Source organism: Vipera berus (assembly GCF_964194415.1).
Source record: "Vipera berus genome assembly, chromosome: 1".
Taxonomy (NCBI): Eukaryota; Metazoa; Chordata; class Lepidosauria; order Squamata; family Viperidae; genus Vipera; species Vipera berus.
Genome location: NC_138202.1, coordinates 324,406,843 through 324,421,322, shown reverse-complemented (window position 1 = coordinate 324,421,322; position 14,480 = coordinate 324,406,843). Strand labels below are relative to the sequence as shown.

The following is a 14,480-nucleotide window of genomic DNA, read 5'->3' as shown; positions in this document are numbered from 1 at the left end:
AATGGCCCAAATGATAACTAGCAGAAAGAAGGCATGAAGAGCCGATCTTCTGGGCAGGAGACTATACATTTTAGTACATGCAAAAAATAAAATAAAGTAGTAATTTATTATAATAACAATATCATTTTCATTCCTCCTTAGAGAGTAATCATTTCTGTTTTTCTTTTTTTTAATGAATAAAATGTAAGACTTGATAAAAGAAGCCAAGGATCAAATTTCCAGGAAGATTCTGGGATGCATATTGGAGATAAAGTGATGTTGATATGAGATCAAATCACAGTATCCATTCCATTGATGTATATGCGTATTAACGTGCATAATTTTTTTTTACTTTAATATTGTCAGTTGAGGTATTATTTCAAAATGTGTCAGGTATTCTCAAAATGCTGGAAGGATAAAGGAACAGTAGATAGAAATAAATTTGTTGAAATATACTTGATTTTATACCAAAATAGCTAAATATGGTTATGGATTCAGTGATTTACTAAGCAGATAGCTTGATAGTGTTTCATGTGGCCTAGTAGCTAAGATGTTGGATTAGTAGACAGGAGACCCATAAAAGCTCACTTGTGACCTTGAATCAGTCACTCTCTCAAACTCAACTGACTTCACAGGGTTGTTATAGGGGAAAATAGGAAATGGAAACACCTTGAACACTTGATTGGAAGATATGGTGTAAATTAAAAAACAAAATAAAATCTTGATAGCAGAATAATTTGGAGGTCTGAATGAACAGGATATTGAGAAAATTATCTTTCCTCAACTAGGGAGAGCAAACAAAGATACAGATGGTAGGAAACATTTTAAACCAAATGCCTGCCTAAATATCTCCTCTTTCTATAATCAGCAAGTGGGCATCTTTGTAGGAGTGTCTACTTCTGCTCTTCCTTAACATGCTTAGGACGTGTAAAATTTTGCAAATTCCAATATGAAAATATCACCCCACCACCATTGTTCAGATTAACGTGAATCAAAACCAGATTACCCACTAGAATTGATACATCTTCTGATGGTACAGTGCTACTACTGGCAGTTTAAATGGATCAGAATAGCTTTATAAAAGTTAGGTGAAAATATACATTTAAATATGGATTTAGAAAGCAAATCTAATTAGTGCAAACCTGTAATTTCTTATTTTCTTGAAAAGTAGAGTATACATTTCAACAGTGCAGAACCCTTTTTTCCAAGGGAAAAACTGTCAAGCAGTAAACATGAGATCAATGCTGTTGTGTGTGGTTTAATTTTATTGTATATAAAATACGTTATAAGCAAGAGGAAAAGAAAGCTGAAGGATGGAATTGATTAATGTGACATATCTGAGGTTTTGGTTTTTTTTCCCTTTCTTTCTTTCTACCACAATTCTCAGCAGCCAGTCAGAAAGATCAGCTTCGCACTCAGTAAATTAAATTTAAATTACACAGTCTTGGTGAGAAAATTGCTCAGTTAATCTAGCCTCCTGAAATGAAATTTTTTTTTCCACATGAACTCCATCCTAATTTTTCATACCCTGTTGTTTTCTGCTAGAAATCCAATCGTTTTATGTTACTTTTTTTCTCTTTCTTTTCTTTCTTTCTTTTTTTTAAAAAAAAACAGATATTAGTTTTCAGCAAATTTATCTTATGGCTCAGGATTGTAATATGTTCAGAACGGAAGAAAAAGTGATGGCTAAATAGCTGCTGTTATTTTATTACAAGGAAGGGATTGGAAAAGCACTAAAAATACAAACATTTGAAATATTATCCATGCATTTTGCTACTTTAAAATACTGCAGGAAGTTTAAGCAATGCACTATTTATAAACAATATTGTGAATAAGTAAATATACAATAAGCTTTTTTATTTAGAAAGTGTAATTAATGGGAGGATGTAATATGCTAAATAATAATATTGCAAGAATTAATACTGCTGACTGTTTGATATTGGACTAGGTAGGAAATGACCAATAATCACATCCTTAAATTGCCTTTAATTTCTGTTAGCAATTTTAATCTTACTTCTCTGCCAATCTTCCTCATGGTATGAATTCATTCCATTTGTTAACCACCTGTAGTCAACCATAAATAATAAAAAAAATATTCAAATAAGTTATATGTTTACAAATTAGCAGAAGTATAAAGGACCCTACAGTCCTTTTTTATTTCCTTTTTTCCTACTTTTTTGGTATTTTAATTCTTGTTAAATGTGCAAGAAGGCAGCAAACATCTTCTTTAAGGATGCTGTTCAAAAGTCAGATATAGCTATTGTGAAGCAATTGCCTTTGAATATTTATGAACACTTTACTTTATGAAAGTGGATATTCTTAGGATAAGGAAATCAGATGGTAGATTCCAGCCCCAATGATACCTAAGACTATTTACTTCTAGCTCCACCTATCTCTCATAGTTTCTGCCCATCAGAGTACATTTAGCCGAGTGGGCATGGTCTGAGTCTCTTCAGTGATCCTGACTGGTGGGTCCTAAAAAGAATGCTCATCTGACAAGGTATTGCTTTCACCCTGAGATTAAGTTGGCTCTGACCCTTTGGGCCTTCCAGGAGGCAGGAAGACCTGACTTTTTCCCCAGAATCCAGAATAAGGGTGTGAGATGTGTTAGCAAGGTGTTTTTACAGTGGTATCAACCTCGTTCTATTCATTGATTTACATGCCAAGTTATATTTTAGCTCAGTGCCCAGAGTTCTGTTGGTAACTGAGTAGCTATATACCAGGGGTGTCAAACTGCCGGCCTGCGGGCCAGATGTGTCACACAGAAGCTGCGTCCACCCTATTGCCAGCAATGGCAAAACAGTCCCAATACGTTGCGCGACATCACATGATGTTGCGAGTTTGACATGTCTGCTATATACTCTTGTTAAATAAATAAGTCAGCATGTAAGTAAATAAGTGATACATCCCAGAGGGTTTTACTGATTAAAACCAGCAGTTTGTGCCTGAAAAACTGTGGGAAGCCAATCAGGAGCTATAATGTGCTCCTGGTAATGTGCACCAGCTAATAAATGGACCAGTGCCTTCTGCACCAATTACAGTTTGTAGCCGGTCTTCAGAGGCAGGCCCAAGTGGAACACTTCCAGTGGTATAGCGTAAGTGTACTGATATAAAGGCGTGAGTTATTATTTTTTAAAATACAATATATAATGGGGAAAGGATATTTTAGAATCATAGGGTTGGAAGTGACCTTGGAAGTCTTTTAGTCCATACCACTAACCAGGGCAGAAACCCTCAGATTATCCCAAAGATCAGCTATCCAGCCTTTGTTTGAAAACCACCAATATTGGAACACACACAATTACATGAGGCAGGTGGCTATTCTACTTCTAAATAATTCTCATAGTCAAAAGGTTACTCCTGGTATTGAGCTTGTATCTCTCTCTGTAAAGCTTTCATCCACTGGCTTTGTCCTACTTTCAGAGAGTACAAAGAATAAATTCACACTCTCTTCCATGTGACATTTGTTGAAATATTAAATGATTGCTATCATGACTCCCTTTAGTATTCTTTTCTTTAGACTAAACATATCCACATCTTTAAAATGTTCTTCATACGATGTATACTCCAAGCCTTCCACCATTTCTCTGCTTTTCTCCATGCTCTTTCTGGTACCTCAATATCTTTCTCATATTGTGGCAACCAAAACTGGGCACAATATTCCAGGTATAGTCTAACCAAGGCAGCATAGAACTTCCTGTAATGTCAATAGTATATCTCTGTGGATGCAGCACAAGATTTGCATTGGCTCTTTTAACAGCTGCAATACATATCTAGGATTCTTGTATGTAGCGTTCCTGCAAGGAAAGATTGGTTATAAATAATGTAAAAATATGTAATTTTTAATTACTGCAAAATTCTATTGTGTTGTGATACCTAAATTAGGCCAATGTGTTCTATATTAGACCACACAGGAAAACAGTTGAAAGAATTTTGACACACCTGCCTCCTTTTTACTGTCTAAAAGAAAAATAAAACTAATTGAATTAAAGAACAATACTAGATAATATTGACTATTCAGCCAAGAGATACCTTAATTTATGGATGTATCACTGTGTTTCTGTCAATCTGTAGGTCATTCCACTACACAGAGCTGGAAAGCAGAGAGCTTTGAAATCTGCTGTTAATGGAAGCTCTCTGAGCAGCTGCCCTGCAAATTATGGGTGTTTATCATGGTTACTACTACTAATGACTAGCATTCATTTTTGCCAAAGAGATCTTTCATCCATCTTTCACCTTCCAATTAAAGAGGACAAAACTGAAGCCCTAGCAAATGCTACTCTGTGCTATATCATGAAGCTGAATAGTATTCATTTTGTTTTTTGTGGTAACTAGAAAGGTAGAACAGGAATCAGATATATCTGCAACTTCTTTTTACCATGGATGAAACTGATATAAAACAGCCTTGTACTTAATTAGATTGTTAGTTCCTTTTGTCTTGGTTTATCACTATCTTGTTGAATAGCAATTCTCAGCAGCCTCATTATCTCCTCTCTGCTTCTAAGGTCCTGCAGATTATGAATGTTGACAATGCAGAGCAACTATTCAATTCCTGATCTCTTGTGTGGCTAACTAACTACATACACATTCACATACTGCATATATTAGGGATGTTACAGAACACACACACACACACACACACACACACACACACACACACACACACACACACACACACACACATATATATATATATATATATATATATATATATATATATATATATATATATGAAAAAGCAGAAGGCATTTACCAGTATCTGATTTTTTTAATATAAATGATGCTGTGCTTCAGTGGTTAGATATCCTAGACAAATGTATAAGGCATATTTTGGACCTTAGTGTATTGCCTAATGAAAATAATAATACTTAACAAAAAGAATAATTTGGGGAGATGTCAATTCTATCAAACTCTCCTATCAGCAAATACCTGGTCAGAGGTGAAGAGCAATTAAAATAATGTCAGAGCAAACCAGATAGTCACATAAGTGAGATTTGATTAAAATGCTTCTGGAGGGCTGTGGAGTAGTGAAAGTTTTCCAGCTGTTGTAAACAAAGGAAACAAAGCAAATTAAATGGTGCAGAGAAGAGAGAAACAAGAATAAGATGTTGTCATGGTCAGAGAGGTAGAGAGCAACGCAATGTCTCAGTGGATTTGTGACATAATCTTTTGTTAGCTCTCAAATAAAAAAAGGATCTTACATCACCATTAAAAAAATCTTACAGAATGTTATGAGTCTCCTAGCATCTGTTACAATTGTGCCTGTCTTGACAGAAGTGAAGACTGACTTGATTGATCCAATGGATTCTCTTATTTATTTGCAGACCACAGATGACATCTTGGTGGCCTCAGCTGAATGCCCCAGTGATGATGAGGACATTGATCCCTGTGAGACGAGCTCAGGTGGGTTAGGTTAGTCAACTTTTTTATTACTTACTTTTTATTTTTATTCTTTGCATGTAGCAGTGATGAAAGAATCTTTCATTTCAGCCTGTATTGATGATGAAGCAAAATTCATTCTCTTGGGTCCCAGATAGGAATTGCCAATATAATTCTCTCAGTGTATATGTATCTGTTATGTATGAGAGAAAGAAAGAGAGATAAAGACTCCTACTAAAGGCTACTTAGTTGGCTATTTAGGTTTCTTCTATTATTTTTATTAAACTATCTTCAAAAACAACTAATTAATTATATGACAGTGGGATATTTTAAGCAATACGTTTATTAAAGATCCTGTAGAAGAGATATTAAAAAAGCAGAGATTTTAGGATTTAAGTTTTGAGCCCTCCAAAAGAAAAAAATACATCTATGACTGACAGCTCTTGCCGATTGCTTGGAACTGTATATATTTCTGCTGAGCAGAAGGCATTTTGCCATGGCAGAGTTCATAGATGTGAAACTGAAAATAGGTTTGCAACCACACTATGAAATCTCTATAAGGAAACTATTATTTGTTTATGAACATTGAGAGATCTCTGTATATGTAGGTAGATAATAGAGAATACCTTGTAATCTGATAAACAGTTCAGCCAATATTCAAATTACAGCTGACCATCTCTGCTTCTTTTAGGAGGAAGGTAAGGGGAGGTTGAAATGCATCTTTGACAAGACTGATGATCACAAACACTCATTCATGCAATGTGCATGAATGAATGACTGACAACAACTTCTAAGATATACAGTTGCTTCCATTGTTAAGATTTTATCATGCAGTTTCTTTTTTAAAGGACAGTTCTGTTATCTCAGGGGTGTCAAACTGCTGCCCTGTGGGTCGGATGTGTCATCCAGAAGCCACACTGACCCCATTGCCGGCAATGGCAAAACCAAAACAATCAAGATCAAGTGAAGTACTAATACCACTTTACAGTGCTTTGGTAAGGCCATACCTGGAATACTTTGTCCAGTTTTGGTCACCACGATGTAAAAAAGATGTCGAGACTCTAGAAAGGGTACAGAGAAGAGCAACAAAGATGATTGGGGGACTGGAGGCTAAAACATATAGGGAACGGTTGCTGCAATTGGGTATGTGTAGTTTAACGAAGAGAAGGGTGAGGGGTGACATGATAGCAGTGTTCCAATATCTCAGGGGCTGCCACAGAGAAGAGGGAGTCAAGCTATTCTCCAAAGCACCTGAAAGCAGGACAAGAAGCAATGGATGGAAACTAGTCAAGGAGAGAAGCAACCTAGAACTAAGGAGAAACTTCCTGACAGTTAGAACAATTAACCAGTGGGACAACCTGCCTCCAGAGGTGGTGAATGCTCCAACACTGGAGGTTTTTTTTTTATTGAAAAGTTTTAACATACATTTTCTCTTTAACACTGGAGGTTTTTAAGAAGAGACTGGACAGCCATTTGCCTGAAATGGTATAGGGTTTCCTGCCTGAGCAGGGGGTTGAACTAGATGACCTCCAAGGTCCCTTCCAACTTATTATTATTATTATTATTATCCTGATATGTTGCATGATCATGTGACATCATGAGTTTGACATGTCTGTGTTATCTGCAACAAAAGATAATTATAAAAAGATAAAGAAATAAGACAAGAAAGGGGTTTGCTTTGTGCAGCAATTTTGAATTGGTTTTTTTTCCTGTGGAGATAAGATTGGCTCCCATTTTGACACACTTTCACAAAGACCTGAAGATGGTGGTGGTTCTGCCAATGGGGACCCCAGAGTGATACAGAGGACCCCAAAGTGGACCCCAAAGTGATACAGAGCCCATAAAGTGGCTGAACTGATTCTTGTCAGCAAAGAGTGGAGGTTTATTCGTTTTTGTACAGGGGTTTTATCTTTGTGAACAACCTAGAGTCACCATGAATGAATTGGGCAGCCATATAAATTTTCTAAACAAATATTTTCATTTTTATCCATAACCACAATGGCTATAAAAATTTTGAAGTTCCAGGATCTTTGGTATGTTACACCTGGTGACACCAGGATGCGGATCTTTTAGGCAGTTCCTCAGAGCTTCAGATGAAGGATTTTTCCATCATCTAATTGGTCCTCTAGCAATTCTAGCATTGCTCTTTAGAAGGCCAGATCCTAAAGCTAAAACTCAAATACTTTGGCCACCTAATGAGAAGGAAGGACTCACTGGAGAAGAGTCTAATGCTGGGAAAGATTGAGGGCAAGAGAAGAAGGGGACGACAGAGAATGAGGTGGCTGGATGGAGTCACTGAAGCAGTAGGCATGAGCTTAAATGGACTCCAGAAGATGGTAGAGGACAGGAAGGCCTGGAGGAACATTGTCCATAGGGTCGCAATGGTCGGACACAACTTCGCAGCTAACAACAACAACAAGCAATTCATGGGTTGAATCTGAGACCATTGATTCACTGAGCTGATTGCTTCCCCATATTCTTCATTAGATTTATTTTATAAAGACCAAGAAATATATTACAGATTACTTAAAAGAATTCAGAGTGCTGTTACCTTCCAATCAAAGTGGCATCTATTTATCTACTCAAATTTGCATACTTTTGAACTGCTAGGTTGGCAGGAGCTGAGGCAAGGACAGGAACTCACCCTATCACATGGCACTCAGGTCTTGAACCTGGCTGCCGGCTTTCCAGCCAACAAGCCCAGTGTTTTTAATCACTGAGCCACCATGCTGCCCTATTGGAGACAGTAGAAAGTCAATTTTGACTCATTTTGATCTAGATGCAACAGTGCAAATTTTTGGAAGATTATGGAAGTATTTTGTCCCTACCTTCTTCCAAGATTGTTTTAATTTTCTGGTCTACTTTATTGTTGATATGTAATGTTTGAGCAATTAAGCCAACTCTGAAATCATTAATTCCTACATTTTTTTCTAGAAAACAGATATTTATAAATATTTGCACATTAATAAATTTCCTGCTAGGATTGTTTTTCATGATTCATGAGGCCATTTCAAGTTCTGGGAATCAAAAGTATAAACACATCTAATTTATAATACTTCAGTAGATTCCATGTATTGAAACAGCAAGAGTATATTTATTAGATATATTCATATAAGCAAATAACTACCATGATCCATATTTCACACTTATTTTTATTACAGTTATCAGGGCCAGAAAGCACCTCAGTGCTATTTGTATTTTGTTTTTTATCCGATGTTTCAAAGGACATAGAATCAAATGCAGGTTTACAATTTGTATTTCTGGAAGTAAAAGCTGCATTTATTAACACATTCACAACTTCATGCACATTTTTGTAACTCATAATCTGACTTGTCAGGTTAGGTTGAGTTCTAGGAAAACTAGGTTAGATGCTTGTTCAGTGTATTGGCTCCCAAGTATCACCATTCCCATACAGTTATATACCTTCAAACAAGTTTTGACTAGTCCATCAAAGCTGGGCCAGTCATACCTTGGCATTTTAGCCACACCCTTTTCCTATTGAATGCAATTGCCTTTGTTCTGTTATTTTAGGGACAACTTTTCTGCCTCCACAACTTACTTTATGTGGGCCTCATGTACTTAGAATTTTATATATGTCCATTCACACAAACACAGGGTACTATGCTGCACATTATCACAATATAACAGAATTATGTAATGATTAACATAGTATTGATATACTATTATATGATTTATTAGTTAATGCAGACATGTCAAACACAAGGCTCGGATCCGGATCCGGCCCGCGAAGTGCTTTCATGTGGCCCACGAAGCCATCCTGGAAACAGTGAGGGAATGGCCCCCACTGCCTTGGCCCTGGCCCAGAGACCCTCCTTCTGCCAGAAACCCTCAGATCTGTCCCACTCCTGCCCAGGCCCCCATAGGCACCCTTGATGCGAACGATGTAGAGCTGGCCACGCCCACCCAGTAGGTCATATGCACTCTAGCCACACCCACCCAGTAGGCCACGCCCATCCTGGCCATACCCACCCGGCCCCTTGAGGGCAACCGCAATGCTGATGTGGCCCTCAATGAAATTGAGTTTGACACCCCTGAGTTAATGTATTAACAAGTGGCTTATAGAGTCCTAAAAATAGATGTTAAGAATTGTGAAATCTCAGTCTTCTACAAGTTAAGATTTGCTTATCTTTCTGTGTTGGACTAATTCATTTACCTATTTTGGAAAAGCACTTCGTTTGTGAGTTAAAGGTTATGAACTCTATTAGCTGCAATGGTTTCCTCCAAAGGTTTAAACAACATCCCATCATTATTTCCTTCTGTATTAGAATAACTTGCTTCATCCTTCCTTTCCTCCCTCCCTCTTTCTTTTTCCATCTCCGCACACGTAACGGACTCTCCTTGTTGTCTCCTGAGAAAATACAGTATCTCCTGAGAGGAGGCAACATTTCTAGTGTTGTTGTGCATTGCTTTGAAAAGATATTTCAGCTCTGATATTTTGCCTCTGTGAGGGTGTTTGAATACTACAAGATTAGACACAATACAATCCTGCTCATGTGCCTTTCATTATATAAAAAAAACTGGCTGGTATATAGATACATTGAGAGGACACAAAATCATGTACCTTTCCTATATAGTCATGGATATAGAACTGGTGACAAAGAAATCACTGCACATTCATAGTGCAAGAGAGAGAGAGAGCCGAGATTTTACACTTATAGGCACGCTGCTTTAGAGCAGCAGCTGGGCTGAGAGTGGGGACACGTTTCTTCCTCTTTTGACATCACAAACAGTGTTCGTTTTGGTAAGTTGTTATAGATGCAGAGATAATAATTGCACATCAGATGTGAATGCTTATGGATAAGTGTTTTTGATGTATAGTAAATTCTTAAGTCAACATAAGGGTCCGCATCTATATCTCTGCAATTGCTGATTTATAGTTTGATTTATTAATTTTTGATTTATTTAGAAAGTAAGGCATAGTATCATTCCCTGGGAGGAATAGCCTATCAGGATTGTCACTGCCAGAAGGTCTCTGATGTTGCTTGCTATGCACCTGCATTTCAATAAATAATGAATGCAAAGATGTGACTTGCAAAAAATATAGGAAATGAAAATGTAATGGAGTCAGCAGCCTGATAATCAAACAGTGCATGAAACACTGAATAAAAATAAAACCAGAATAAAAGTGACCAAACCATATAAAGTACAGTTTACAATGGAATACACAAAAATATCACACAAACAGTATTTATGCAGAGAAAAATCAAATCATATGTCTTGCCCATTCTTTGCTCTTACATTACAACCTTTCCGTTCCTGTCTGCATGTACTCTATATAAGGAGAGCAAATCTGTAGTGCCTGCTTCTTGAGCATATCTCCTCAAGTATGGGTTTGAATAATAAGGATATATTCCATTATTTGAAGATGGAAAGTAGTTAAGATGAATCAGTAGACTAGAAATAATTTATCTTATCTACAACCAAAGTCATCCCATGGAGATAATTCTTAGTTCCTCTTCCTGATCCTGATATGATTGAGACACTGCTGTCATTTTTATATCATTGTAGTCTTTTCCATTACAGATTTATTTCTTACATGTCCAGTTTAGTATTTGATAGGCATAATAGAACCAGACTGATATGTGCACATTTTTGCTTCCTTCATGAATTGAATTCATTATGCATTCAACAGTGACCTTTTAATCCCAGCTGAATATTTATAAAGATAACTATTAGAAGATCTTCAAAAATATTTTGTGAATCTGAGATTCCTGGGGGCACAATGTTTAGAATGCAGTATTACAGGTTGACTATGCCCATAGCCAGGGGTTCAATCCCGACGGGGCTCAAGGTTGACTCAGCCTTCCATCTTTCTGAAGTCAGTAAAATGAGGACCCACATTGTAGAGTGCAATATGCTGAGATTATAAACTACTCATAAAGTGCTGTAAAGCACTATGGAGCACTATACAAGTCTAAGTGTTATTGCTATTGCTAATACCAAATTATTCATGTATATTATATTATTCAATCTGATATTGACAGGTGGAATTCTCAAAGATATTCCAAATGTATACCAGCTTCTTCCCCATAGATAGCATCAAACCTGCATATAATAAAATATATTTTAGATCAGATTATTAATCTATTTAGTCAAGATTGTTTAAGCAACAGTAGCAAGAAATTATTTCCAATTTCTAGAACCATAGAATTTGGAAAGGCCTTTGATACCAACTCCAGTTCAGTTCAAGGAATCCAATTAAGGCAGGTTCTATGAATTCTCTTCTTAAACACCTCCAAAAAGGAGAAACATCCACCTCCATAAATAATTTCGCTACCAAATACTCTTCCTATACATTAAAAAAAACCACTCAATCTGCCCCTCTGTAAATTAATTACATTATACCATGTTTGACATTCTGGGACAATTTCTTATCACATACTTGAAACTTGCTTATATTACCCCTCAAATCAGAGTCCTTTCAGTTCTTCTAGGAGAGTTTCTAGTTCATAATAATCCCCATTACACTTCTTTGTATATGTGTCAATTTATATAAAACCTTGTGTCCATCTGAGATGAAGCTTGACCAATGTCAAATAGCGGAATTATACTTTCCATGGTTTTATCATAACCATAATTCTGTTGATATAGCCTTTTCACATGTCCTCTTGCCAGGCTAGATAATTAAACCCCCTCTTGTAGATATGTACAGTGTTTGATTTATTTTTCTTAGGTAAAAATAATCAAGATTGAACCTAGGACTTAAAATGTGTATAAAACTACCACACTGCCATAAACATGTTCCCAGAAAGGACCTTCATCTTAAAATCAATGAATGTAGACAGCTTTAGGAAGACATAGGTGCCCAAGTTTCTACCTGCAGTGAAATCCATGCATGAGGCCAAAGATGTGCTTATGGGAAATACTACTTTCAAAATTCTGCCTTTAAGAATTTCAGATTCCTTTCCCCCTCTCTCTCCACTTCTCTGTATTGCACAGTATGCCAATTTTTGATAGGATCTACTTTACAGCCAATCAGACCATGATTGTAGACCAATTTTGTAGCCTTTGTTCTGACTGATAGCAGCTGCTTTCCAAATTTTCAGGCAGGAAACTTTCCCAGCTAAGGTTAGGAGATTAAATCTCAGAAATTCTGCATTCAAAAAATGACAATTTACTATTGCTATTTCTAATGCTTCCACTTGCTCACACAATCATAAAATTATAAAGCAACCTGCAAATATTTATTTAGGGTAAAAGAAAGTACAACTATATTCTTTTTAAGAAATGGTGCAGTTTTAGAACATGGGATTACAACAACTTCATTTGGATTTTTATAACCTCATGGGATTTTGTTTACCATTATGCAATTGATGGGCAAACAGTTTAATTTGCACTGCAGTGTTTATAAAGGATATTAAGTTGGTTATTAAATTTTGTAAGATTTACAGCCCACTTTAGACAAGGACTTAGGCTAAATTACATACATATTTAATTTTATTTTATTTTTTAATTTTATTAGATTTATATACCGCCCTTTCCCGAAGGACTCAGGGCGGTTTACAGGGCATTTTAAAATCACACCAATACAAAATACAAAAGTTAAAAGACAATTAAAAAGATTAAATTATCCCTGAAAATAAAACCCCAGTTAAAATTCTCAGCCTGGGCCAGAGAGCTCAAAGAGCCAAGTCTTCAGGTCCCGGCGGAATGAACGCAGGTCAGGGTCTAATTTAATCTCTTCAATAAGAATTGGGTGATGGGCTGACAATGGAGTAGAGATACTCATGTTATTATTGCCAAACATTATGTTTAGGATCTTGGCCTCTTACATCCTACAGACTGAGCAGAGCAAGTTGTTCTGGATTATTCTGTTTCCCAAAGTTGCAACCCACTTTGTTATCACTCCTGTCACAATAGCCCACCTCCATAAGGAAATGCTTTTTTAGCCCTCACTGGCTAGCTGACATGAAATAATGAAAAATGATGAGCTCTTAAAATTGTGATTGTGCCCTTACAGGATGTAGTTGAGAACAACAAGTAAACATATTCTCTCTTTTTAAATCTCTCTGCCCATGGGAAAATTCTAGCCTAACTTTCTCCCTTTTCTGAGTTTCCTAAATTCTAAATGGAATTTTTAATTCCTACACTGGAAAGATTGCACTGCTTTTTCTTCTTGAAAAATTGTCGTTAATCCTGTTTTCCTTTCCTTTTTCAGTGACAGTTTTCCAGGGTGATCATACCTTCTGTATCGGGGTGTCAAACTTGCAACATCACGTGATGTCTCGCGACGTATCGTGACTTTTTTTACATTGCTGGCAATGGGGTGAGCACAGTTTCGTCATGATGCATCCAGCCCATGGGCCGGCAGTTTGACACCCCTGTTTATATGATTCAGATTCTGCAAAATCTTAATTCTTGCTTACTTAGGTCTAAAGTAAGCAGAAAAAGGTTGCAACCTGACATCATAATCCAATCCATTTGGCAAACATTTCAAAACTGTACCCCAAATTACTTTATTTGGCTACATGCTAGTAATTTCCAAAGTAAACACTATGTGGTCTTTAAGATACTTCTTTTATTAGGAATCCAACAGAAGGCTTAATTTCTTAGGAATATCAGTCAAGCATCTTGTCTACTCCTATAATTTCTGGTTGATTGGCCAGTACCTAGCTGTCTATCTGTATCTGAAAGCCCCACAGATCATAGCACTGTTACTCTCACTGAACTTCTTTGAAATCTCCCATCTGGACTTGGGATAGCCTAGCCTGTACACTATACAGATGCTCCTGTAGACAATACCTACTATTTGGTTGTGCTGCTCAGGATATGCTGTTCCTGACTACTTCTTACACTCTGCCACTGTATGTGGAACTGTCTCTGAGGCCTCTCTGCATAATCTCTACCTTGTGCCCTGTCTGTAGTAGTATGGTAGACTCTTGCTTTTATCTGGTGCTTAGTGCCTGTTCTTATGCTGCTAGGATTAGTACCTCAGTGCTGTCTTTTAGTCTAGCTCTTTCCAGCATTACCCATCATCACTTATGTTCTCTGCTTCAAAATGCTACTTTTCAGAATCACAAATACTGATAAGAGTGGGGGGAGATTTGGTAGCTCCTATTTTTTTTAAGATAAGGAGTAATTCCCTCTCATAAGATTTAAAT

At 36.8% G+C, this 14,480-nt stretch overlaps 1 protein-coding gene across 23 annotated transcripts in view; it reads left to right on the top strand.

The window, feature by feature from the left end:
• NRXN1 (neurexin 1) overlaps positions 1–14,480 on the top strand; it is a gene marked incomplete at its 5' end in the record, with an annotated part of 953,418 nt that overhangs the window by 933,627 nt on the left and 5,311 nt on the right. For 17 of the 23 annotated variants that reach the window (XM_081315130.1, XM_081315141.1, XM_081315143.1 and 14 more), the window contains one exon: positions 5,304–5,391. In XM_081315130.1, coding sequence (XP_081171256.1) covers positions 5,304–5,391 — 88 coding nt within the window. The remainder of the gene's footprint in view (positions 1–5,303; positions 5,392–14,480) is intronic. The other 6 variants (XM_081315140.1, XM_081315139.1, XM_081315138.1 and 3 more) reach the window with 1 other exon arrangement.